This window comes from Echinops telfairi, unplaced genomic scaffold (assembly GCF_000313985.2).
Source record: "Echinops telfairi isolate 266 unplaced genomic scaffold, ASM31398v2 ScPeMD7_60;HRSCAF=208, whole genome shotgun sequence".
Lineage (NCBI taxonomy): Eukaryota > Metazoa > Chordata > Mammalia > Afrosoricida > Tenrecidae > Echinops > Echinops telfairi.
This window is the reverse complement of record NW_022103958.1, coordinates 33859093-33886744: the sequence shown is the minus strand read 5'-3', so window position 1 is coordinate 33886744 and position 27652 is coordinate 33859093. Positions and strand designations below refer to the sequence as shown.

General features: G+C 46.2%; 2 protein-coding genes across 2 annotated transcripts; both read left to right on the top strand.

Moving 5' to 3' along the window:
- The first annotated feature begins 7198 nt into the window (after window positions 1-7198).
- On the top strand, window positions 7199-10214 carry LOC101638618 (serum amyloid A-1 protein-like). The gene is made up of 4 exons (XM_004711581.3): window positions 7199-7205; window positions 7625-7719; window positions 9560-9698; window positions 10061-10214. Exons 2-4 carry the CDS (start codon window positions 7629-7631, stop codon window positions 10197-10199), a joined length of 369 nt encoding a protein of 122 aa, XP_004711638.1. The 5' UTR covers window positions 7199-7205; window positions 7625-7628; the 3' UTR covers window positions 10200-10214.
- Window positions 10215-18357: 8143 nt separating this feature from the next.
- Window positions 18358-21444, top strand: LOC101638937 (serum amyloid A-1 protein). Its single transcript, XM_004711582.3, has 4 exons — window positions 18358-18454; window positions 18742-18836; window positions 20666-20804; window positions 21180-21444. The coding sequence occupies exons 2-4, from the start codon at window positions 18746-18748 to the stop codon at window positions 21316-21318; spliced, it is 369 nt and encodes a 122-aa protein (XP_004711639.1). The 5' UTR covers window positions 18358-18454; window positions 18742-18745; the 3' UTR covers window positions 21319-21444.
- Window positions 21445-27652: the final 6208 nt, after the last annotated feature.

Genomic DNA, 27652 nt, shown 5'->3' with positions numbered 1-27652 from the left:
ACAGGCTGGCCATTGGAGCCCACCCAGTGAGTGTGAAGGAGAAAGGCCTGCGATCTGTGTCCATGGAGATTACAGCCAAGAAAACGACGAGGCCCTGGTAAACCTTTGAAACGGAACCTAAGAGGGACCCCAGGGCAGCGTGGGTCTGTACTTTGACAATCCCAATTTCAGACTCGGAGCGTGGCCCTTGCTCCTGCTGGCAGTGAGCAGGTGACTGAAGCTCATCACACTCCCTTTCCACGTCCTTTCTGCGGATGCACTCCATACCCTTGAGGGCAGGAGGCTTCAGAGAGGCAAGAAGCCCCAACAACTCTTTCTGATGAAAAATCAGAACTCAGAGCAAAGAGGTTTGTATTCAGGGTTTCTAGGTGCGTAAAAAGTGCGTCGTGTTTACATATTGCCCTGCTAACCACCATGCTAACAGTTTGAAACGGCCAGCCTGCTCCTCGGGAGAGAGACAGGGCTTTCTACTCCCATAAATAGTTAACAGTCTCAGAAACATCCAGGAGTAGTTCTACCCTGTCCACAGGGTTTCTATGCGTCAGCATGGACTCAATTCGCATTATGTCTAAGTTTTTGGATTTTTGAAAGAGTGCAAATGGGAAGCTCCAAGTTAAGAGGTCAGTGCTCACTCTAAATGAGGGCATAGAGTCTTTGTAAGAAGGAACATTCACCAGACAGAATCAGGATTCCCTGGGGGCTTCAGTGGCACTGTTGGGTAAGCCTTGGACTGTGAACTAGAAGGTCAGTGGTTCAAACACCAGTTACTCTGCAGTAGGAAGATGATGTGTGGTCCCACAAACATCTACAACCCCATAGAATCCCTAAATGGCAATGCTGAGTCGACGTGACTCAGTGCCTGTGGTTTATCCTTTGATTAAATAGGTGGTACTTTCCTGTTGCTGATGACTGAATGATCAAGTAGAAGAAACAGGGGGGATTGCCCACTCCCCTCCCCATCCTCTCAACCATAGTGATTGATACCCTGCTGGGTGGGGAAGGCATGAAGCAAAGGGACTTCAGAACTGTTGGCATTTGATCCATTTCTGATTAGTTTCTTTTTCAGGGGACTGATTGGGAATGACCCATGATATTAATACCTCAGAACAGTTGTCCATTGGGGAAGATAGTAACCTTACAGTAATCTTAAAATGATTAATGCCATTTTATTCTCTTTTCCTCCAGCATACTTTCTGAACACATACTGTTTCCCCTTGATTTAAAATACAAATCCTAATGATTTTTAGCATCAAATGAGTCTGAGATTTATATGTATAGATAACACCCCACCCCAAATGCCCAGGCTCATTCCATGAAGGCATAGCCTGGATTCACTTATTCCTCCTCAGCCCGTGGATGCCAACACCTCTTACACAGGCTATGGCACAGAAGGCTCTCAGTCATTGAGTAAATGGGGATATCTGCAAACCTAGAATCACGGGAAGACAAGTGCAACTTCCCATGGAAATCACTGAGGGAACATGTATTTGAATAAAAATGTGTCCAATCCCATTTCACTTCTTCCCCTGAAGACGTGATCTACACACCTCCAGGTCATTAATTGTTCTTCCACATGATCAGTATATGACAGAGCTAAACTCATACTAACCTTCATGTCATGTTGCTTCCAAGGCCAGGTGACTTGGGTGGGAGATTTCTGTTGGCAACTCAGGGCCACAACCTCTACTGGAAAGGTGTTCTGGTGGTTTTGTAATACAGCTTCTGTAGAGGTAAGCATGGCAAAACGTCATGGACAAAGTCCAAGTTCCAAGTGCAAGAAGCCAAGGTTGCCATGTTCCATGGCACTCTCCAAAGCAAATGATCCAACTGGAATTACCATAAATCTAATCTTTTCTAGGAATATAAAATTCCCAGAAAGAAACTATTAATTTGGTTATTCTCTCTACAGATCTACCTATCCTGATTTTTATATAAAGAAAATCACACCGAAAAAGCCCCAAAACAACAAAATAAAATTCAGAAAAGCTCAAGTCAAAAGAAAGCAGTAAATAATGCAATCTAAAACACGTCAAAAATGTGTCAAAAGGGAAAACAAAAGGTAAGATGATATCTTTTAACCTATCTCTGCAGCAATCACTTTCCAAGGCATTCTAAGGACACCACCATTCACTTCGTTGATCAGTTCCCAATCGCACTTTCATTAAAACAGTAAAATGAGAGACTTCAACTGGGGAAAAAAAGTTAAAAATGACACCACAGAAAGGTCTGATTACCAAAATCTATAGAACTCTACAACACCTTGCAAAGAGAATAGCAAATGACTCGTTAAAGAGTGGAAAAAATACAAGAACAGGCAGTTTACCAAAAATGACACTCAAATGGATTGCAAACACATGAAAAAATGTTTAGGATCACTATCCATCTAGGAGAGGCAAATCACAACTATGATGAGATAGCATCTTACACCCACAATGATAGGCCAATTAACAATAAAAACAACCCCCCAGCCAGTCCTGAGGCTTTGGGGTTCAGCTCAAGGGGAGTCTCTCTGGGACATGGGGGTACAGGGAATGGTGTGACCATTGGCTGGGCAAGCCTACACAGTAGGGTATGCTGGGCCCCTCTAGGGTTTCCCATAAGGGCTCCAATCAATTTCTTCCCCTTTGCTTAAAAAAAAAAAATGGTGGGGGAGGAAGGAGAAAGGGGGAGCTGATACCAAGGGCTCAAGTAGAAAGAAAATGTTTTTAAATGATGATAGAAATATATGTACAAATGTGCTTGACACAATTGATGTATGGATTGTTATCAGGCTATAAATTAATAAAAAGTTACTATAATAAAATGGAAAAAATGCTGGAAAGAATGTGGAAAGTATATGGAAATATTGGAACCCTAAACACTCCTGATGGGCTTATAAACTTGTACAACCACTATGGAAAGTTCTGCAGTGTAACCTAGAGCGAAGGACCTAGATTTCATTATGTGAAATGAGCCAATCATAAAGGACAAATATTGTAGGAGACCACTACTATAAAAATAAACACGAGACAAAGGCAAGCTCCTGCTCTAAAGTCAATGAATATTCTAGTCTAGCTTCCCATAAGAGGTAGTAGGAGGGGGTACCAAAACTGGAATTGTCCTGGGCAGACTGGAGCTTTTGTAGTATACATCTTTCCCGCATCAAGCAACTCTCTCTGAGTTAGTGCACTCAGTGGCGTTACCTGGGAAGGTTCTCTCTGGTTACAGTGAATTTTTTCATAAAAGCAGTTTCACTCAAACCTCTTTTTTATTTTTTTTATGGCCGATTTAAGAGAACAGCATGTGGCTGTGAAATTTTGTTTCCTGCTCAAGAAAAATGCTACAGGCACTGTTGTGATGTTGAACACAGCCTACAAGGGCAGCACTATTGGAAAAACTCAAGTGTTCAATTGGTTTTCTCATTCCAAAAAGAGATGAAATGATGACAAACCTCATTCTGGATTTCTGTCATCTTCCTCAATGAAGGAAAATGTCCACGCCTAGTGCATTTGGAGTTCATTCCACCAGATCAGACTGTTAATCAAGCTTTCTGTCTAGAAGTTCTGAAAAGATAGTGTAAGGGTGTGTAACAAAAAGGCCTGATTTGTGGCAGACAGGAGACTGACTGGTTTTGCCACCGCAGCAATGCACCTGCTCACACAGCCATCTCAGTGCTCCAGTTTTTGGCAAACAACAGCATGTCTCTCTTGCCTCCCACACCTGACTCACCTGACTTCACTCCATGGAACTTCTTGTTTCCACGAATGGAGAGGGACATGAAAGGACAGCGACTTGACAACGTAGAACAGGTGAAGAAAAAATGGGGGAGCTGCTGTCAGCCCTCCAAACAGATGAGTTTGAAAAAGGTTGCCAAGGATGGAATAGCAGATTTGACAAATGTATTCAGTGGAATGAGAGTATGTTTAAAGTGATAAGGTTGTTTTGTTAAAAATTTTTTTAAATTTAAATACATGCCTTTGGAGGAAAAAAATCTGGATTTCTTTGGGCACCTGTCATACATCTTCCAAAATATATCTGTTTGTTCTTTTGGCAGTCCATAAACAAAAACTCAAACATGCTATTGAGTCCACGCCAATTCAAAGCAGCTCTATAGTACCGGGGAGAACTGGCCTGGTGAGCTTCTGAGACTGGCTGTTTAAGGGAGTAAAAAGCACCGTCTCTCTCCTCAGAAAGGCTGGTGGTTTTGAATGGCTCACCCTGTTGGTTGCAGCCCAACGTATAACCATTACTCCACCAGGACAGTTCATGGTATTTTCAATATTCTTCAGCAGCAACCTAATTCAAAATACATTGATTTTTCTTTGGTCTTCCTCATTTAATGCCCAACTTTTACATGCAAATGAGGCCACTGAAAATACCATGACTTAAATGTGGTGAAACAACGAGATGGTGCCCTGCTGTCAGAAAAAAAACAGCCTTTGAGGACTTAAAGGCCTGTCTTAAAACAAGCAGACATCTAAATGAGGTACCAACCAAGTCCACATGGAAGAAGCACACCAGCCTGTGTGATCCAAGGATTGTAAATAACAAAATCAAAATCCAAAAGAGGGAATGGTATGAGAGCTTAAATTGTGAACACGCAGTTTGCAGAATGCTATGGATGACAGTAGGAGCCCCGAATCCATTTGCAGCATCCCTGCATGGATAAGCCCCGTGTGAATCCCCTGTGACCATAGTTAAAGAGTACTAATAATCTTGCTATCAGACAAAACATTGTAAAGTGACTTATGGCAGATGTAGTTAGGTTAAAATGCAATACTTTATCATTTGATTTCCCGTTAGACCCATTTTCTTGTTTACATTCACTGTTTAACTTTGGAGTGATTAATAATAAGTACAATTTATGAAATGAACTTGGGTAGCCCAAGAAGGTTTTGATGGCTACTAACTCAGAGACTGACTGTCGGAATCCACGTAATGGCTCTCCTCAGCAAAAAAAAAAAAAAGTCTTGACCATTTACTTCTATAGAGATAGCCAGCAAGGAGACACCAGAGAGCCATCTATTGTGAAAGACATGGGGTTAGGGGTCTCCATGAGCCAGGGGCCAATGCAAAATCCATGCAGAACACAGCACGTCGTGAGCCATCCTCAGCCTTCTGCACCAGGGAGGTTGCTTGGACGTCAAAATAGATCAACTTTCCACAGTTTTGAAAAATATCAAGCATTTCATTTTCAATGAACAATAAAATGTTTCATCAGCTTGAGACTGTCCTGGCAGTCATTGGCAGGAAAATCCAACCTGGGAGAGTTACCATGGAGGACTGAGCCAAGGCGAAGTTTTTTTCCTTACTGGAAAGTTCACCTCAATTTGATGGGTCCACAGGATAAAGCATTCTCATGGAGTACGCTGTGTGGTAAACATTCTGGAACTACCTGCTTCTCTTGCCTGCAGAGAGACATGATTTACAGCATCGTGACTGAATGAACAACTGCTTTGTGGTCCAAGAGATTGCCTTCTAGTGGGATCTCACTGAAGTGGAGCCTCAATGGAGACTCGTATCTCCATGGTCGTATTGTCTCTTCTCCAGCTAGAAAGGCCAAGGCCAAAGGACTCACTGCCATCAGCCTGATAGGCTACGTGTGTTTTATTTGACAGATGTGTTCACTGTCATGGAGAGGACTTTGAAAGTGATAAGGTTGTCTTGTTAAAAAAATTAAATACATGGCTTTGAAAAATATTTCCAGCTCTTTGGGGTTTCTCCTTCATATGTCTGCCTAGGGCTCATGAACCATGTAACACTGTTTATTTGTACATCTTAAAAACCACCCTGACAGGGTGAGGTGGCCCAGTGAGGCGGCACCTCAGCTGGGTCTGTTTCCCAATATGGGGAGAAAAGGAAAAGACCCATGAGCTCTTGCCATATAACTTTACTCAATGGTCACCCCAAATTCACGGATAAGCCCAGAGGGTGATTAGTGAATCCTACTGGAAACTGGAGTCAAGAAGGAGTGGGGTGGAGTGTCTGCCTATCTCAGACCAGGCAACTGTGCTCTCGCTGATGGTTAAAGCTGGCAGGGCAGTGTGTCAACGCACAGAATGAAGTGCATAGACACCAATGAAGAATAGGCTCAGGATCAGGTACCTAACTGGACACTTGTGACTTAGTTTGCATGCAGCCCCTGGTGACCCAAGAGAAACGAGATTTTAGATGCTGTCCTTTCGAGGTGCACAACATCCCTCATGGACCACACCAAAAGGATTCAATTTGGAACTCCCACTAAATGAACCAGATTCTATCTTGAACCCACCAGTAGCAGATTAAAGTGGAAAACTCAGTGCCTGAGGCGGAAACGACTCTCTGTGCCCCTGTGAAAGGGCACGCATGAGTGTTTGGCCCCATCTCCATCCTTCACGGTAAATGGAACGAGTGTTCAGTCACCCAAATGGTTCATCTCTACCAATCAAAAATCCATGTAATTGGGTCTAGAAGTTGGTCGGATCCATGCATACTTTCTCTCAACAATGTCTTAAATTCCGCACCAGTGGCTAAATTAATGGTACTAGCAATTGAATTATTATGAGGAACCCTGGTTGTATTGTGGTTATGCGTTAGGCCGCAATCTGCATGGTTGGCAGTTCAAAACCACCAGCAGCTCCTCAGGAGAAAGACTGGGCTTTCTTCTCCCGTGAAAAGGTACAGTCTTGGAAAGACACGGCAGGTAGCTGTGAGTCAGCATTGACTCAACAGCAGTGAGTTTATTGTGTGTGTTTGTTGTCTTTATCAATAGAACTACTATATGCCCTCTGGGGAAAATGTATAAGTCTCTAATAAAATAATAATAATTCTCTCTACAGTGAACCAGGTACATATATACACCATAGATACAGGAATGGATTTTGAGCTTGGTCAGGCCCACTCCTGCCTCAGCGTCTCCAGCGCTGACAGACTGATCCCTGACTCATGGCTGCCAGCACACAGCCAGCCTGACCCATAGATTGCACAACATGGAAAAGTGCCCTAAGCAGGGAAAAGCCCAGTGTGTTTTCTGGAAAGGGTGAGGCCTGGGGAGGGGGTCCCAGGCAACCTATTTGTTTCATTCCACTTCTTCTCCTCCCTCCTGCCCACCCCTCCCCACAAGCCCCCAACCCCACCCCACCCCTGCCTTATTCCCACCCGCCATCCCAGGAGGGAAGGCTCAGTATAAATACCAGCTGTCTCTCCCCAGCCAGCAGGACCAGCAGCTCTGCTTGGCCTGAAACCAGGTAAGGGACTACCCCAATGGGGATGTTTCAAAGCCTAATCTGTCTGTTGTCTTGGTCCCAAGAAGGTGACCATTTTCTACTGTGGACCTTTCTTTGGTCTTCTATTTTCCCCAGGGGACAGCTGTGCTTTTGGATAAGTTATGGGCTACCCAAGAGACGGGATTTGGTCATCACTCCCCTCCCCATCCCTGAGGCCACCTTGGCTTCTTCGGCTTGTACAGTCTGGAGTTGAGGGCTGAAGGGTCAGGGCTGAGAGCCGAGTGGCCCTGAATACGGCCAGTGTGTGCCGTGCATCCTATATTAATCACTGGGCTGCTACAGGAGGAATGGGAAGCCAACAGCCAGGCTCTCTGGGACACAGATTCCAGAGCGGGGTCCATCAGCGCTGGGATCTCTCCTGACCCTCCCTCTCATTGCAGCACCATGAAGCTTCTCACAGGCCTCCTGGTCTGCTCTCTGGTCCTCGGAGTCAGCAGTGACGGCTGGCTTACCTTCATCCCCGAGGCTGCTCAAGGTAAGACAGCTGGAGGAGGAAGGATTGGGCACCTACCTGCCTCCAGGATTCACCTGGAGCCCCACTAAGGGTGGGAGCCGTCTCCTAGGCTGTGCTGCCCTGTGGGGAAGAACGTTGGAGGGCTCTTCTTTACAGAGTGTAGTCATAGGTTTCTCTCAGGGACTAGCATCATTCCTGCCTGAAAGGTACCCTACATCGGGGAGAAGCCACAAAGTGAGGCTAGAAATTGGTATGACTTTTCCCTCCGAACAAATCATCTGAACTAAAATGACAGCTATCCCTTACACTTTGCTTCTTCCTCCCTCTGCTTTTCTCCTCCCGCCCTGACGCCCCCTGCCTTTAGTGTCCTGCTTGGATGATTGACAGGAAACCTCAGCCAGACTCTTCTTGCTGCTTCCTATGGACAATGACTCTTCTGGTTTGGGCTGCATCCAGGCCTGTGCAGCCTTTTAACTGGCAGCCAGGGGGAGCCACCATACATCAGACCTCCTGGATTACCTGAGCACTGGAATGTGGGTCAGGTGTTGGGCTACTAACTGCAAAGAGGGGAGTGCAAATCCCCCAGATGCTCTGCGGGACAAAGCTGGGACATGAGGCCTCAGAAACCGCACACAGTGTGGAGAGGAGTCAGAATGGCCTTGACGGCGGGCGTTTAACCACCGCTTGTCAGGTCTGAAGACTCCCCTTAACTGGGGTGGCTGCTCACACTCTACATGAACTTCAAACCCCCTTAACTGGGGTGGTGGCTCACACTCTACATGAACTTCAAACCCCTGGGGGGCAGGCATCTTTGCCATTTTCAAGGTCAGGAAGGTGGGCCTTGGAGCAGCTGAGTGGGTTGTCCAATACCTTTCCATTAATCCACTGGTGACAAGGAGAGGGTTTGGACCAGCTGTGCACGATGCAGAAGTTCTGCCCAGCAGATGCCCAGGAATGCCTATTGCTAAAGCACAGTAGTTTTCAACTCAGCTACCCCCTGCAATCACCTGGAGAGCCTTAGAAAAGACTCAAAGGACCACCCCAGAGGTGGCCCCCATCCAGGCAGGGCATTGATAACAACACAGTGCCACCCACGCTGAGGACCTGCTATTGTGCTGCCCGAGCAACTCGCTTCATGACTCCCATCCATGATGAGAGCCTTCAGGGTGATGACCACTCATGTCCTGATCAGTCACAGGGCCCAAGTCAGCCTGTGTCTGCAAGACCACGTGTCTTCAGCATCGGCACAAAAGTGCCCTAGGTCTCCTCTATGGCCTGTGTCCCATCCTGATTCCTACATCAGCAGCGCGCTCTGCTCTCACAGTCCCTGGAACTGATCCCATGTGGCCCTGCTGGGTGGAAGTGGCTTTCACTTGTCCCTTGGGACATTTGAGCACAGTCTCCAGCCTTTCCAGTGCTCACAACTTGAGGGGCACGTGCTACTGCCATCTAGTGCATAGAGGCCAGGGTTGCACCTGAACTTCCTAGCCTGCACAAGGCAGCCCTGCCCAGCAAGTCATGCACATGATCTTTGTGACTAATTGTGACCCTTGTGCCAGTGCCTTCCACTCCTTTACCACATCACAGGGAACCCAAATCCAGATGGACCACTGCACAGTGCTCAGGCATCCAATCTCAACCGCGGGGTGCCCGCCTTTCTGCTCCTGAGCACTTTTTCCTGCAGAAGCCAATCAGGGCTGAGTGGGGGTGTTTTCTGAGACCCTGTTGTGCCAGAAGGCGATGAGCCCAGGTTGAGATCTGAGGTCAGGGGAAGAGTTTTCATTCCTGGAGTCCTGTGTAAGGTGCTGTCACAATGTCTGTGTTCATATGCTGTCTCTCTTGCCTTTCTCCGTTCCTCCAGGGGCTCGGGACATGTTGAGAGCCTACAGGGACATGAGAGAAGCCAATTACATTGGTGCAGACAAATACTTCCACGCTCGAGGGAACTATGATGCCACACAAAGGGGGCCTGGTGGGGCCTGGGCTGCAAAAGTGATCAGGTAACACAGATTCCAGCGTTGGACGGGGCAAACGTGGGCTCCCTCAGGACTCAGAAAGGGGCACACCCTGGATCAGGTCCTGTAGGGTCTCTGGCTAGGCTGGAGTTGGAGTGGCCAGCAGAGCAGCACAAGTGGTGGGCTGAGTCCTTCCCAATCCCCCCTGTCTGGGTCCCAGGACACTCTTCCTCCTGCTTAAGGGTGACCAGCATTGGCTGAGCAGGACTGAGCAGACAGGGCCAGCATTACAGCCCCTCTTTCCTGTGGACTCTCACAGTCATCCTGGGAAACGGGGGAGGGTGGGGAGCGTGGCCTGTGCTCACCTGCCTGGTGATCAAGCTGCTGTTTTCCTTCCTGGGCTCCAGCGATGCCAGAGAGATGATGAAAAAAGTCCTTGGCCGAGAACGAGAAGACGGGGCGGCCGACCAGGCTGCCAATGCATGGGGGCAGAGCGGCAAGGACCCCAACCACTTCCGACCTGCTGGCTTGCCTGACAAATACTGAGCTTCCTCCTCCATTGCTTCAGGTTGTGAGACCTGAAAGCAGGGACACAGCATTATCAGGGTCTATGACCCCCGAATCTAGTAAAGGCCACATCGCAGGTGCCCAATAAATGCTGAAGAAATGGAATCCATCGAAGAATGTGTGTCTGTCTTCATGGTCAGCACTACCTGTGTGGTCTAAGGGTTGTGGAAGAGTGGTAATGAGGAGGAGGAAGCTGGCCTGCGTGTTAGCGCCTACAAAGTTCTCCGCAGGCTTGAGCCTGGGAGGCCAGACCCCCTCCTGTTTTCTTGAAAAGGATTGTGACCTTGGAGGACACCAGCTGCCCTAGTTTCCTAACAGTTCTCAGGACACTTTCTTTTGTCCTTTGAATTGGTGTGTCCGACAGTACACTTTCTGATTTTGGTTCCTTTGAAGCGTTTAAGGACAGATAAAGAAAGCAAGCAAGCACGTGCTATCAAGTTGATCTCCACTCACAGTGACCTAATAGCACAGAGTAGATCTGTTTGTTAGGGTTTCCAAGAATGCAATTCTGTATTGCAACAGAATGCCTCATCTTTCTCCAGTGGTGCTGGGCTTGAATTTGCCATATGCTTAGCCCATGAGCCACAAAAGAGCACTCAATCATGCTAAGGTAACACAAACATGCACTCTTGCCTCTCGGTTTGAGCTTACTGGTGTGGCTCCTGGGTTGCTCTGATGCAAGAAATGATACCACCAGAATTGCAAACAACTGCAGGGTCAAACATGGTACAGAGGTTTCAGTGGAGCTTGCAGACCAAGACAGACTAGGAAGAGAGGCCTTTTCAGTTTACTTCCAAAACGGAGTTGATGAACCCCTTAGGAACCACAATGGAATATTGTTGGACAGAGTGCTGGTGGTGAGCCCCCTGGATTGGCAGGCATTACACAATAGACTCAAGCATAGGCGCCCCCACAGAGATGCCACCGCCTGAGTATCCTGTCTGCTCAAACCTGAGCTTGTCATGAGTCCAGGGACCACTCAGGACAGCAGGCACATGTTGACCTGTCCTGTGCCAAATAGGACATGTGGTCACTTACCTCTGTGCTCTGCAGAGTGGTCTCCAAAATCCGTAAGCAAATCATGTCCCCACTCTGTTTTTATCTTTTTCCCACCTGTTTTATTGGCAAATAGTTCACATGTAACACAGTCCAATAGTTCAATCACATCGAGAACAGTTGTGCAATTATGATCACCATCAGTTTTAGAATGTTTTCTTCATTCTTGTCTTCATTGTTATTAACTCCCCATTGCCCTCAAACTCCCATGCCATACCCCCAAGGAATCATTAACCCAGTTACTGTCTCTATTGATTTATGTGTTCTGGATTTCTTTCTTTTTTTCTTTCTTTTAAATCATTTTATTGGTATCCTGGATTTCATATGAAGAGAAACATTAAAAGCAAAACCAAAGAACAAAGGAACAAAAATAAAAAGTAAAACAAGGAAAAATCTCACTCAAAAAGAAAGCAGAAAATATTAAAAACTAGAAAAAATTTAAATGGATCATAGGGGAGATCAAATGATGGGGTGCTAAATTTGAACTTCACTGCAACAATCCACCTCCCAATGCACTCTGCACATTAGCAAGTGGCTCCCATTCCTGGTCCATGGTCAGAGAGAACTTGCCAGGAGCTTAATCCATGTGTGTTCCCCTTTACTTCAAAAACAAAACCAAACGAAAAAAAACTGAAATAGTTTTAAGATGGGGCCAAAGGAGAGATCAAGTGATAAGTGATTACATTTTGACCTAACTACACCTGCCGTAATTGACTTCACTCTCCTCTCTGATAACAGCTATTCACATCCTTCAACCGTGATTGGAGGAGGCTTAACCCATGTGTGGACTCTGCAAATGGATGTTGGCTTTCCACTGTCATCCAGAGCCTTCTGCAAGCCAGGTGTTCACAAGTTCAGCTATGTTGCCAGTCCTTCCTCTAGATTTTGATTATATTGTTCACAATCCTTGGCTCTCACAGAGAAGACCAAAAATAGATTTTGGGGCCAGAGCTTGACACCCCATCAGAGTTCACTGGAAAACACTCCTAAATGTCAACAGTCCTTCAACTAAATACAAGCTTTTATTTTTTGTTGTTGTGTTGTTGTTTGTCATTGGCTTTTTATTGTTATTTTCTTTTCTTTTCTTTTGTTGCTAGGTTTTGCTCTGTCTTGTTTTTGTGCATGTTATTATCTCCGCAGGTCTGTCTAAATAAAATAGGTTGGATGAACAATCTAGAGGAGAAAACAACGGGACAGTTCTGGGGGGACATGGGAGAGGGGGAGGTGGGGGAAAGGAAGTGGTGTTAAAAAAGGTAACAACAGATCCAAATCGGTGGTGAGGAGGGTGTAGGAGGCCTGGTAGAGTGTGACTGATCAAGGGTAATGGAACCGAGAGGAATTACTGAAACCCGAATGAAGACTGAGCATGATAGTGGGACACGAGGAAAGTCAAAGGAAATAGAGGAAAGAGCTAGGAGGCAAAGGGCATTTATAGAGGTCTAAATGGGGGTATGTACATATATAAATATATTTATATATGAGGATGGGGAAATAGATCTATGTACAAATATTTATAGGTTTAGTATTAAGGTAGCAGATGGACATTGGGACTCCACTCAAGTACTCCCTCAATTCAAGAATACTTTGTTCTATTAAACTGGCATTCCATGATGCTCACCTTCCCGACATGATCGCTGAAGATAAATGGGTGCATAAACAAATGTGGTGAAGAAAGCTGATGGTTTCCCACTATCAAAAGACAACGAACAAAAACCATATCATTGTGAATGAGGGGGAGTGCCAAGTGGGGACCCAAAGCCCATCTGTAGGCAACTGGACATCCCCTTACAGAAGGGTCACAGGGAGGAGTGGAGTGGAGTGTAGCAACAATGAAACATACAACTTTCCTCTAGTTCCTAAATGCTTTCCCCCCACCCCCCACTATCATGATCCCAATTCTACCTTACAAATCTGGCTAGACAAGAGGATGTGCACTGGTACAGATAGGAACTGGAAGCACAGAGAATCCAGGATGAATGATCCCTTCAGGACCAGTGGTGAGAGTGGCGAAACTGGGAGAGTGGGGTGGAAATGGGGAACAGATTACAAGGATCTATGCATAACCTCCTCCCTGGGGGACAGACAACAGAAAAGTAGGTGAAGGGAGACACTGGGCAGTGTAAGGTATGAAAAATAATAATTTATACATTTTCAAGGGTTCATGAGGGAGGGGGGAGGGGGGAAAGAAGGGGGGGAAATGAGCTGATGCCAAGGGCTTAAGTGGAGAGCAAATGTTTTGAGATTGATGAGGGCAACGAATGTACAAATGTGCTTTACAAAATGGATGTATATATGGATTGCGGTAAGAGTTGTATGAGCCCTCAATAAAATGATTTTTTTTTAAAGTTGGGCATTAAATAAAGAAGGCCATAGAAAAATCAATGTATTTTGAATTAAGAATATTGAGGGTATCGTGAACTGCCTGGTGGAGTACATTGGACTGTGACCCACAGGGTGAGCCATTCAAAATCACTAGCATCTCTGAGGGAGAGAGATGGGCTTTTTACTCCCTTACACGGGATTTATTTTTGAAAGCTATGTATTTAATTTTTTTAATAAAATGATGTTATCGCCTTCAAATTTTACCATTCCACTAAATACATTGGTCAAATCTGTGAATCCATTCTTGGAAACATTTTTCAAATACATCTGCTTGGATGGCTGACAGCACCTCCCTCATTTTTTCTTCACCTCTTCTACTTCTACAAATGGCTGTCCTTTCAGGTCCCTCTTCATTCGAGTAAGCAAAAAGAAGTCGTGCTTAGTGAGGTCAGGTGAGTAAGGTACAAAGGGGTAAGAGAGGCATGCTTTTTCTTTTTTCTTTTTGGCCAAGAAATGGCATACTGAGATACTGTGTGAGCAGGTGCATTGTTGTGGTGCACGAACCAGTCCACTGGCTACCCACCTCAGGCCTTTTTTGTCGTACACTATTACACAAACTTTTCAGAACCTCTAACTAGAAAGATTGATTAACAGTGTGACCTGGTGGAATGATTTCCAAATGCACTACAAGTTGACATTTCATCCATTTGGAAAGTTGACAGACATCCAGAACAAGGTTTATCATCAATCAACATTTCACCTTTTTTGAAATGAGAAAACCTCTCGTACATTTGATTTTTCCCCGTAGAGCTGTCCTTGTAAGCTCTGTTTAACATTACAACAGTTTCTGTGGCATTTTTCCTAAGCAGGAAACAAAATTTCACATCTTCAGGCTGCTCTCTTAAATTGGCCATCCCCAAAAATCAGTTAGCGAAACAGCTTTTATGATAAAATTTTATGATAAAATTTATGATAAAATTATGACAACCTTTCCAGGTGATGCAACTGGGTGCAATAACTCAGAAAGAGTTGGTCGATGCTCACCTAGTGGGAAAAATGCATACTACGAAAACGCTGCTCTGCCCAGGGCAATTCTATTTCCTTGGGGCTTTTTTGGTACCACCTCTGTGTTAGACAGGGTTCTCTAGAGAGATAAAACCAAATTGCTGATAATTTATTATATTTATTTATAAAGATAATTAGATATATAACAAGGAATGAACTGTTAAATCATATACAGTTAAATATATAATACAAGAAAGAAACAGTTAAATTATGAAGCACTACAAATGGCTCAATTCAACTCACTGCTGTGAGAGAGATGTGAGAGACTAGCAGTCCTTCCAGTCCAATCTGCTGCCAGATCTTCCTCTATTTATAGAGAGAGCTAGGCTATGTCAGCACAGCAGCCAATCAGAAGGCAGGTCACCAACTGCCAGCCAGGTCACCAACTGCCAGTCCCCAGCTCCAGCGATGTCTTAAAGGGACCTCAACTTACAGCAACACAGTTCACAGGCTAGGTGTCCCACAGGTAGTGTAGCCTTTAAATTGAGGCACAGGACAAGCAAGGCAGCCACACACTGGTCCGATGATCAAAGAGCAAGACAAGAAAGGCGAGACTCACCAAGCCATTTATCTCTCTGCCCTTCAGTTAATCCCACTTGTGTTTATCGGCCAGGCTGGCACAATAAACTACCTCAACCACCTAGATAGCAAGAATGCTACTTAAGGCAAGCATGGTAAAGCTTGATCCCATGTACTTCAGACACATTATCAGAAGAGACCAGTCCCCAGAGAACTGCATCAGGCTTGCTTAAGTAGTGGGACAGTGAAAAAGAGGGAGACCTTCAACAGGATGGCTCGCCACAATGGCTGCCTCAATGGACTCAAACATCGGCTGGCACAGGACTGCGCAGGGTTTCCTTCCGTTGCATATAAGGCAGCTACCTCACCTGATCTCTCGACTCGGAGTCGTTTCTAACCACCTAAGGCTAGAAAAGGACTGAAGAGGGAATGTTTCTCGGCCCATTGATCATGTGTGGTGGTGGTGGTCATGTTTAGTTTAGCTTTTGTTTTTCTGATGGTTAACAGCTTGCAATCCCTTTTTCTGCTTAAAATATGTGAAACAAGAATCCTTCAGAGGTACCCTTTCAGGTGCGCCAGCATCCTATGGTTGTTAAGTGAGCCAGGGTATAGGAGGCTCTTGCCTGCTTCCCTTAACCCTCCTCTCCACCCCCCACCCTCTGCTACCTACAAGGCTTCTCTCTGAATCCACACCGGAGCAGCCTGCAGGTGGGCAAGAAACTAGGGCTCCTGGGACACCAAATAGGACCTTGGTAAAATGGTCTCTTTCCCCCAAATGATAGGCCTGTTCAGGTATCTTCATCTTTTCCCATTTAAGACTCAGTAAATATCCTCTTTTTTTAAATAATAAAAAGAACCTAGTGGACCCTTCCAAGACACGTACCACTAAGCTCTTGGTCCGTTAGGTGCAATCCTATCGCCTTTGTGTTGATTCCAACTCAAAATGACACCGTAGGACGGAGTGGAACTGCCCCATGGGATTTCCAAGGCCTGGTTAGTGCAGTGATTAAGCTTCACAGCAAGCAGTAAGGGCGGTAGTGCTAGGTCGGGTTTACTAGAGTAATAAATCCAGTGGCACTCACAGATGGGTAAGAAATAGCTTTATTTCAAAAAGTAATCATGGATCAATAAGGAATCCTAGCCCAGTCCAACTCAAGCCCATAAGTCCACTACTAGTCCATAAGTCCGATGTTAGTCCATAAGGCCCTCTTCAGACTCACACAGCCTCATGCAATGATGCGGAAGGCACTCACAGGCCATGGGTGCAGAGTTATGTGGATTCAATGGTGGTGGCCGACACCCAGGGCTCACGCAGGTCTCAGCTCTTCATAGCAATGTGAAGGCAGAGAGGGTGGGGAATAGGTTACTTGGACCCTCCTTATGAGAAGGCCATGCCCACAAGGACGTGTTGTCAGGCTGTGACCTGATTGACAGGCTAGACCGGAGCCCTACACTTTATCAAGTTGCCATGAAATTATGTAACTACCACAAGCTCACAGGAGAACAGTCCCAGAGATCTGCTCCTGTAAAATTGACAGCCTGGACCCACCAATGGGGCAGTTCTGTCTGTCATGTGGGCTCGCTGTGAGTCAGAATAGACTCACAGTCACACCATGTGAATCTCTGCAGAACCAGACTATCACACCTTGTTCCCACGGAGTAGCCAGTGGCGTTAAGGCACCAACTTTTCTCTTAACAGCCAAGAGTTTATCCGCTGCCCAACAAGGCAAGTGCTTCCTTGTGTCTGCACTTGTACGTAACCTTGCCTGAGAGAAAGATGAGGCTCTATGCCAAGAAAGAGTTACAGTCTGGGAAAAACACAGGGACAGTTCTATGCTGAGTGATGGGGCCACTGTGATTCAGAATTGACTCCCACAGTGCGTTTGTTTACTTGTGTTCTACCAATTCCCAATGGCCACCTGGAAGGCAGAATTCCCCAATCTTCTATAATCTGCCTGCATTCATACTGGTATAAATACACACAATCCTCTAAATGAGCCCTCTACCTCATGCCACCTCCTGTCCCTCTGGGACCGTGGGGCACTGGTTTCACCGCTTGTCCTGGCACAGGCACAATGTGATATGACGCACTTCTGTCACGGAGCATCACCAAGCCTTCCCCAGGTGCAGGCCAACATCAAGTTGAAACGCTCTGTGGGATGGGGAAGATGAGGTGAACACTCACCCTCTTCATCTGCATGCCCGGTACCAAACTTCGTGCTAACAGTTGGACCTGAAATACTTTCTTCTATTTCTTATATTCGGGCTTAGGCAGGCAGGGTCTTCAGCGGTGTGGCTCTCCTTCCCTGTGGCCTCCTCTGGAGACCCTGCTGCTGCCAACAATGCTCTGCTCACCTATCCGAGATGCTCTGGGCCCCACAGTCTGAGAGAGGATCACAGGAGTCTTGCAGTGACACCCCGTGTTTGAGAGGCAAATACCGAGGAGGGTAGCACAGTCCATGAAGCCAAAGGTAGGCGGTTTGAATCCATCCAGTGGCACCAGGAAGAGCAGCCAGACCATCGGGTTCCAACAGGGTGGCAACCAACCAAACCCAGCAGAGCAGCAGTCGTGGGGAACGCAGGGGTCACTAGGACTCAGAATTGACTGGACAGCCATGGGGTTGGGACTGGGTTGTAGCTCAGTGCAGCCTGCACTCAAAGAGCCCTGTCAGCCCCTCTCTTTGCTCTCCTTTGCTCCACTGGATTCCCTGGGTGTCCTCTCCCAGCAGAAGGCAGCCACAGCAGGACATTTCTGGGCCCGATTCTCAGGCCACGTGGGCTACTCATCTGATTTCTGGTTGGGGGAAGAGTGACGAAAGACGGTCTGTCTGTGTGCGCTTCCTTCCCTTGTTTGGAGGTCAGGAGTCAAGCCTGTGGGGCGCACCAATAGGAGGGGACCTTAAAACAGGGCCTGGTAAGAGCCCTCCTCACACTCCACACACTGCATGCCCATCTACTTCTGTCCGGATTCACTCCTGCCTCAGCGTCTCCAGCGCTGGCAGAGTGACCGCTGACTCGTGGCTGCCAGCACACAGGCAACCTGTCTTGACCCATACATTGCACAACGGGGAAGAATGCCCTGTGCACGGGAAAGCACAGGTGGGCAGTGTGTTTTCTGGGAAGGGTGAGAACTGGGCGGGGTTTCCCAGCCACCCTGTCTAGCTCCAGCCAACTTCCCTCACACATCCCGTCCCAGGAGGGAAGGCTCAGTATAAATACCAGCTGGCTCTCCCCAGCCAGCAGAACCAGCAGGCTGCTCAACCTGAAACCACGTAAGGGACTACCCCAATGGGGATGCTTCAAAGCTTAATCTGTCTGTTGTCTTGGTCCCAAGAAGGTGACCATTTTCTACTGTGGACGTTTCTTTGGTTTTCGGTTTTCCCCAGGGGACAGCTGTGCTTTTGGATAAGTTATAGGCTACCCGAGAGTGGCGATTTGGTCATCACTGGGCTGCTACAGGAGGAACGGGAAGCCAACAGCCAGGCTCTCTGGGACACACAGATTCCAGAGCGGGGTCCATCAGCGCTGGGATCTCTCCTGACCCTCCCTCTCATTGCAGCACCATGAAGCTTCTCACAGGCCTCCTGGTCTGCTCTCTGGTCCTCGGAGTCAGCAGTGATGGCTGGCTTACCTTCATCCCCGAGGCTGCTCAAGGTAAGACAGCTGGAGGAGGAAGGATTGGGCACTTACCTGCCTCCAGGATTCACCTGGAGCCCTGCTAAGGGTGGGAGCCGTCTCCTAGGCTGTGCTGCCCTGTGGGGAAGAACGTTGGAGGGCTCTTCTTTACAGGGTGTAGTCATAGGTTTCTCTCAGGGACTAGCATCATTCCTGCCTGAAAGGTACCCTACATCGGGGAGAAGCCACAAAGTGAGGCTAGAAATTGGTATGACTTTTCCCTCCGAACAAATCATCTGAACTAAAATGACAGCTATCCCTTACACTTTGCTTCTTCCTCCCTCTGCTTTTCTCCTCCCGCCCTGACGCCCCCTGCCTTTAGTGTCCTGCTTGGATGATTGACAGGAAACCTCAGCCAGACTCTTCTTGCTGCTTCCTATGGACAATGACTCTTCTGGTTTGGGCTGCATCCAGGCCTGTGCAGCCTTTTAACTGGCAGCCAGGGGGAGCCACCATACATCAGACCTCCTGGATTACCTGAGCACTGGAATGTGGGTCAGGTGTTGGGCTACTAACTGCAAAGAGGGGAGTGCAAATCCCCCAGATGCTCTGCGGGACAAAGCTGGGACATGAGGCCTCAGAAACCGCACACAGTGTGGAGAGGAGTCAGAATGGCCTTGACGGCGGGCGTTTAACCACCGCTTGTCAGGTCTGAAGACTCCCCTTAACTGGGGTGGCTGCTCACACTCTACATGAACTTCAAACCCCCTTAACTGGGGTGGTGGCTCACACTCTACATGAACTTCAAACCCCTGGGGGGCAGGCATCTTTGCCATTTTCAAGGTCAGGAAGGTGGGCCTTGGAGCAGCTGAGTGGGTTGTCCAATACCTTTCCATTAATCCACTGGTGACAAGGAGAGGGTTTGGACCAGCTGTGCACGATGCAGAAGTTCTGCCCAGCAGATGCCCAGGAATGCCTATTGCTAAAGCACAGTAGTTTTCAACTCAGCTACCCCCTGCAATCACCTGGAGAGCCTTAGAAAAGACTCAAAGGACCACCCCAGAGGTGGCCCCCATCCAGGCAGGGCATTGATAACAAACACAGTGCCACCCATACTGAGGGCCTGCTATTGTGCTGCCCGAGCAACTCGCATCATGACTCCCATCCATGATGAGAGCCTTCAGGGTGATGACCACTCATGTCCTGATCAGTCACAGGGCCCAAGTCAGCCTGTGTCTGCAAGACCACGTGTCTTCTGCATCGGCACAAAGTGCCCTAGGTCTCCTCTGTGGCCTGTGTCCCATCCTGTTTCCTACATCAGCAGCGTGCTCTGCTCTCACAGTCCCTGGAACTGATCCCATGTGGCCCTGCTGGGTGGAAGTGGCTTTCACTTGTCCCTTGGGACATTGAGCAGTCGCCAGTCCTTTCCAGTGCTCACAACTTGAGGGGCACGTGCTACTGCCATTTAGTGCATAGAGGCCAGAGTTGCACCTGAACTTCCTAGCCTGCACAAGGCAGCCCTGTCCAGCAAGTCAAGCACATGATCTTGTGCCTGACCCTTGTGCCAGTGCCTTCCACTCTTTTACCACATCACAGGGAACCCAAATCCAGATGGACCGCTGCACAGTGCTCAGGCATCCAATCTCAATCGCGGGGTGCCTGCCTTTCTGCTCCTGAGCACCTTTTCCTGCAGAAGCCAATCAGGGTTGAGTGGGGTTTTTTCTCAGACCCTGTTGTGCCAGGAGATGATGAGCCCAGGTTGAGATCTGAGGTCAGGGGAAGATTTTCATTCCTGGAGTCCTGTGCAAGGTGCTGTCACATTGTCTGTGTTCATATGTTGTCTCTCTTACCATTCTCCTTTCCTCCAGGGGCTTGGGACATGTTGAGAGCTTACAGGGACATGAGAGAAGCCAATTACATTGGTGCAGACAAATACTTCCATGCTCGAGGGAACTATGATGCCGCACAAAGGGGGCCTGGTGGGGCCTGGGCTGCAAAAGTGATAAGGTAACACAGATTCCAGGGTTGGACGGGGCAAACCTGGGCTCCGTCAGGACTCAGAAAGGGGCACACCCTGGATCAGGTCCTGTGGGGTCTCTGGCCCCTTGTCCATTCTCCTCCTTCTTGGTCAGGCTGGAGTTGGTGTGGCCAGCAGAGCAGAGCAGTTGGTAGGCTGGTCATTCCCAGTTCCTCCTGGCTGGGTCCCAGGACACTCTTCCTCCTGCCTAAGCGTGACCAGTGTTGGCTGAGCAGGACTGAGCAGACAGGGCCAGCATTACAGCCCCTCTTTCCTGTGGACTCTCACAGTCATCCTGGGAAATGGGGGAGGGTGGCCTGTGCTCACCTGCCTGATCAATCTGCTGCCTTCCTTCTGGGCTCCAGCAATGCCAGAGAGATGGTGAATGGAGCCAGTGGCCACGGAAAAGAGGACTCGGATGCCGACCAGGCTGCCAATGCATGGGGGCGGAGCGGCAAAGACCCCAACCACTTCCGACCTGCTGGCTTGCCTGACAAATACTGAGCTTCCTCTTCCATTGCTTCAGAGAGCAGGGACACAGCATTATAAGGGTCTATGACCCCAGCAACTAGGTACCCTAGCACCTGCCACATCGCAAGTGCCCAATAAATGCTGAAGAAATGGAATCCATTGAAGAATGTGTGTCTGTCTTCATGGTCAGCACTACCTGTGGTCTAAGGGTTGTAGAAGAGTGGTAATGAGGAGGAGGAACCTGGCCTGTGGGTTAGCACCTACAAAGTTCTCAGCAGGCTTGAGCCTGGGAGACCAGACCCCTCTTCTTTTCTCAAAAAGGACCTTGGAGGACCCCAACTGCACTAGTTTCCTAATAGTTCTCAGGACATTTTCTTTGGTCCCTCTAATCAGTGTGTTTGTGCAGCACACCTTCTGATTTCTACTAATAGTGACCTCATAGGACAGAGTATAGCTATCTTTTTCCTAGGGTCCAAGAGTGTCAGTCTTTATTACGAAAGATGATCATCTTCTTTCTCCAATAGTGCTGGGCTTCAATTGCCAACCCTGCGGTTAGCCGCTCAATGTTTAACCCGTGTGCCACAAAAGGGCCCTCAATCCTACCAGAAGAGCAGTCCCCACCTTTGCCCATCAGTTTGACATCCTCCTGTGACATGTGTTGCTATGATGCAAAACTATACCACCAGCATTCCAAACACATGTGTTAAATCTCTCCAAGAGGATAGGATCCATCATGAACTTTAGTTATTTTTTAATGATACAACAAGCTTATTGGTCATTGTCCACAATGTAACTTGCACATATTGAAATTAGCAAAGCTCGGTACGAGCTGACTTCATTTCCTCCTAAGACAGTGTATCAACTACAGCAAAGGGAATGGAATCAAACTGCAAGTGGACACCATGCTTCTGTTGTTAGTTTGTCTAGGCGGTTCCAACCCATAGTAACCTTATAGATTATAAAGAACCCCAGAGCTTCTGCTTTATTAGGAAAAGAGATAGAATCTTTGAAAAGGAAATGAGAAAAAGAAAGGCAGACTCAGTTACTGATGCCGAGAGTAACATTACTATTCATCTATGACATAAGAGCACATGGTTACACAACAACTCAAAAATAAAGTTAGTATTTTTTGAAGGAGAAAAGGAATGCTAAAGCTGTCACGCATCAACTTTTTTAGACTTAAGGCAAGGTTCTTAAGAGCCCCTTTAAATCAACCTAAAATTAAAATGTAAAAGAACTCAAAAAATAAAATGGAAAAAGTCTCAATTCCTTCTGACACTAAAACCAAGATTTTCCCCTTCTTTCAATGATGCTCTGAGGGAACATCTCTGCATAGTGACATAATCAGAAACTTCGCTTCTTCTATTATTTAACTTATGCATTTCCACACTAACCAAAATATTAGGAATATAGGTGGGAGGCAGGAGGCTAAGCCTGAAGATTGTGGCTGAGGCATGACCAACCTTAAATAGGAAACTTTGTCCTGAGCTGTTAGCTCCAAATAACACCCTGATGGCAGTGGAAATGAGCCCCTTGTAAGCCCTGAAGTGCAAAGTGCTCCTCTAACGCAGAATTACAGGAGGCTTTATCCAGGAATCAGTCTTCTCCAAGACGGGACAGAGAGGGAGTGTGGAATGCACAGTTTTCCTTAAAGGATCAAGGGAGTCACTTGGAGAGAATGAAATGTCCTGTTTTGTGCATGTTACACTTTTGTCTTCCATGACATCCCTCACTGACGCATAGCCTACAGGGGACAACACTGGAGACACAGTGTGGGAATTGTGCCTGATCTGACCCCATCACACTGAGGCGAAACACTAAGGGTGTGCAACAGAACAGCAACACAACAGCAAGAGAACAGAGCAAGGAAGTCCCAAGGGAATAACAAAAATAGACTTTGGGGCCAGGGCGTGGCACCCCATCAGACTCAACCAGAAAACACTCCTAAAGGTCAACAGACAACTATTTACAGGCTTTTCCTTTTTTGTGTCACTGGTTTTTTGCCATTATTGTTGTGTTTTCTTTTGTTGCTTTGTTTTGCTCTGTCTTGTTTTTGTGCATATTATTATCTCTACAGGTCTCTCTAGATAACATAGGTGAGATAAACAATCTGGAGGAGAAAAAAATGGGACTGATGTTTGGGGGGGCGGGGGACATGGGAGAGGGGGAAGTGGGGGAAAGGAAGTGGTGTTAACAAACCCAGGAATAAAAGAACAAGTGATCAAAAAATCAGTGGTGAGGAGGGTGTAGGAGGCCTGGTAGGAGCTGATCAAGGGCAATGTAACCAAGAGGAATTACTGAAACCCAAATGAAGGCTGAGCAAGATAGTGGGACAAGGAAAGTAAAAGTAAATAGAGGAAAGAATTAGGAGCATGTACATATGTAAATATATTTAGATATGATGGGGAAATAGATTTATGTGCATACATTTATAGGTTTAGTATTAAGGTAGCAGATGGACATTGGGCCTCCATTCAAGTACTCCCTCAATGCAAGAACACGTTCTATTAAACTGGCATTCCATGATGCTCACCTTTCCTGACATAATCGCTGAAGATAAAAGAGGGTACATAAGCAAATGTGAAGAAAGCTGATGGTGCCTGGCAATCAAGAGAGATAGCATCTGGGGTCTTAAAGGCTTGAAAATAAACAAGCAGCCATGTAGCTGAGAAGCAACAAAGCCCACATGGAAGAATACACTAGCTTGTGTGATCACGAGGTGTCAATGGGATCAGGTATCAGCCATCAAAGAACAAAAAAAATCTTATCATTGTGAATGAGGGGGAGTGCAGAGTGGAGACCTAAAAGCCCATCTATAGACAACTGGACATCCCCTTACAGAAGGGTCACGGGGAGATGAGGCAGACAGTGTGTAGTATAGCAACAATGAAACATTTAACTTTCCTCTAGTTCTTCAATGCTTCCTCCCCTCCAACTATCATGATCCCAGTTCTACCTTATAAATCCGGGTAGACCAGAGGATTTGGAAACACAGGGAATCCAGGAAAGATGAAGCCCTCAGGACCAGTGGTGAGTGGTGATACTGGGAGAGTGGAGGGAAGGTGGAGTAGAAAGGGGGTACCAATTACAAGTATCTACATATAAACCCCTTCCTGGGGGACAGACAACAGAAAAGTGGGTAAAGGGAGATGTCAGGCAATTTAAGACATGACAAAATGATAATAATTTATAAATTATCAAGGGTTCATGGGGGAGGGGTATGGGGAGGGAGGAGAAAAATTGAGGAGCTGATGCCAAGGGCTCAAGTAGAAAGCAAATGTTTTGAGAATGATGATGGCAACAAATGTACAAATGTGCTTGACACAATGTATGTATGGATTGTGATAAGAATTGTATGATCCCCTAATAAAATTTTTTTAAAATGAATGATAAAAAAAAAATCTTTGGAGCTCCGGGTTGAAGTCTGGTCCCTCTTTCCCTGTGGAGACACAATTGACACCCTCCCCCTGTGTGGATTAGTGCCCTGTTCCCCTGGCTACCCATACTTTTTTCCCTCCTCTCTTTTAGTGGGCTACCATATGCATCCCATATGTATCCCTGGATTTAGTCTGGTCCCTGCCATATTACCTGGACCTCACTCCAGGGGTGTATGTATACAGCATCTTCTTCCCTATGCCTTTTTTGGGAAAAAAAAAATTTTTTTTTTGAGCTTACCTTAGCGGAATCATGTAGTACTTGTCCTTTTGTGTTTCGCTTACTTCACTTAGCATAATTTCCTCCAGTTCTTCCCATGCGGCGATGTGCTTCATGCGTTCATCACTGCTTTTTAGGGATGCATAATACTCCATTGTATGTATGTACCAGAGTTTTTTAATCCATTCTTCTGTTGATGGAAATTTGGACAGTTTCCAGCTCCTTGCAATTGTCAACTGTGCTGCGATGAACGTGGGAGCACAGATGTCTGGCCGAGGTTTGTTTTTTGTCTCTTCCGGATATATGCCCAGTAGGGGGATTGCTGGATCATAGGGTAGCTCAATTTCCAACTGTTTTAGATATTGCCAAATCAATTTCCATAGTGGCTGTACATCCTACAGGTAAACCAGCAGTGGACAAGAGTTCCTATCTCTCCGCATCCCCTCCAACACTTACTACTTTCTGATTTCTTGAATTGGGCTATCTTTGAGGGTATTAGGTGGTATCTCATAGTTGTTTTAATTTAAATTTCTCTTATGGCTATAGATCTGGAACATTTTCTCATATATTTGTTGGCCATTTGGATTTCTGCCCTTGAGAAACTCCTTCTCAGGTCCTTTGCCCAACGACTGAGTGGACAATTGGTTTTTCCTCTTGTTGTAGTTTAGCAGTGTGTTATAGATTTTAGTAATAAAGCCTTTGTTGGATGTGTCATTGCCAAAGATGTTTTCCCATTCTGTAGCCTCTTATTACTCTCTTGGTGAATTCTTTCGATGTACATAAGTGTTTCATTTTTAGTATGTCCCACTCGTCAATTGTGCCTCCTCTGTGTTGGTGTCCTTCCCGATTTCTGATAGCCTATGTAATCCCTGTGCCAAGGTTCTCAGGTTTGACCCAATTCCCTCATTGATGGCCCTGATGGTTCTGGGTTTGACCTCAATGTCTGTGATCCACCTTGAGTTTATTCTTGTGCATGCAGTGAGGTAAGGGTCTTGCTTCATTTTTCTGCAGCTACGTATCCATTTTTTCCAGCACCATGAACTGAAGAGGGCATCCACTTCCCATTTGATATTTTTGGCCCCTTATCAAAGATCAGTTGTCTGTATGCCGATGATTTTATTTCTGGAGTTTCAATCCTTTTCCATTGGACTGAATATCTATCGCTATACCAGTACCATGCTGTTTTGACCACTGTGGCTGTGTAATAGGTGTTGAAGTCGGGTAAAGCAAGCCCTCCAACTTTGTCCTTCCTCTTGAGGAGTTCTCTACTAATTCTCGGTTTCTTCCCCCTCCATACGAAGTTGGTGATCTGTTTTTCCAACTCTTTGAAGAAAGTTGCTGGAATTTGGATCGGGATAGCATTGAACTTATATAGTGCCTTGGGTAGAATTGACATCTTTACGATATTGAGTCTGCCAATCCATGAGCATGGGATCTGCTTCCATTTGTTGAGGTCATCCTTGGTTTCTTTTAATAGCGTTTTGTAGTTTTCCTCATACAGATCTTTTGTTTTTGAGACAGGTATATCCCTAGATATTTCAATTTGTGTTTGGCTATTGTGAAGGGTACCCCCTTTTTGATCCCCTCTTTTGTGTCCTTCTCTGATGTGTACAGTAGTGCGATAGACTTCTGTTTGTTGATCTTGTAACCTGTTACTCTGCCATATTCCTCTATTGCTTCCAGTACTCTTCTTGTGGAATGTTTAGGATTTTCCATATATAAAATCATATCATCTGCGAATAACGATAGTTTCACTTCTTCCTTTCCCAGGCGAATACCTTTGATGTCTTTTCTTTGCCTTATATTGTTAGCTAGGACTTCCAGCACAACGTTAAATAGAAGTGGGGACAAGGGACATCCTTGTCTAGTCCCCTTTTTCAGATGAATTGATCTCGTCTTTTCTCTGTTGACTACCACATTGGCTGTTGGTTTTTCATATATAGCTTGTATTGTATTGAGGAATTTTTCTTCCATTCCTATCTTCTTGATTGTCTTAAACATGAATTAGTGTTGGATGTTGTCGAATGCTTTTTCTGCATCTATTGATATTATCATATGGTTCTTATATTTCTTCGTTTCAATGTGACGTATAATACTTATGGTCTTTCGTATGTTGAACCATCCCTGCATCCCTGGTATGAATCCCACTTGGTCATGGTGAATTATCTGTTTTATGTATTTTAGTATTCTCTTGGCTAGTATTTTGTTAAGGATTTTTGCATCGATATTCATTAGGGAGATTGGTCTGTAGTTCTCAATTCTTGTGGGATCCTTGCCCGGTTTAGGTATCAGAGTTACACTAGCTTCATAGAAGGAATTTGGGAGTTTGCCATCTTTTTCTATGTTCTGGAAGAGTTTGTGTAGGATTGGTGTCAGTTCTTCCCTGAATGTTTGATAAAACTCACCCGTGAAACCATCTGGTCCTGGAGCCTTCTTGGTTTTTAATTCTCTTATCGCCTTGTCTACTTCTTGTACTGATATGGGTGTGTTGAGATCTTTGATGGCTATTGGGGATAATCTGGGAAGGGATTGTTTTTCCAAGAATTCATCCATGTCTTCCAAGTTTTTGAATGAGTACTTGTGCAGATGAACAGTGGGCCCCTGCACAAGTACTCCCCCAACACAAGAACACTTTGTTCTAACAATTTGGCAGTCTGAGATGCTCACCTACCTGACATGATCGCTGAAGACAATGGGTGCACAAGAAAATGTG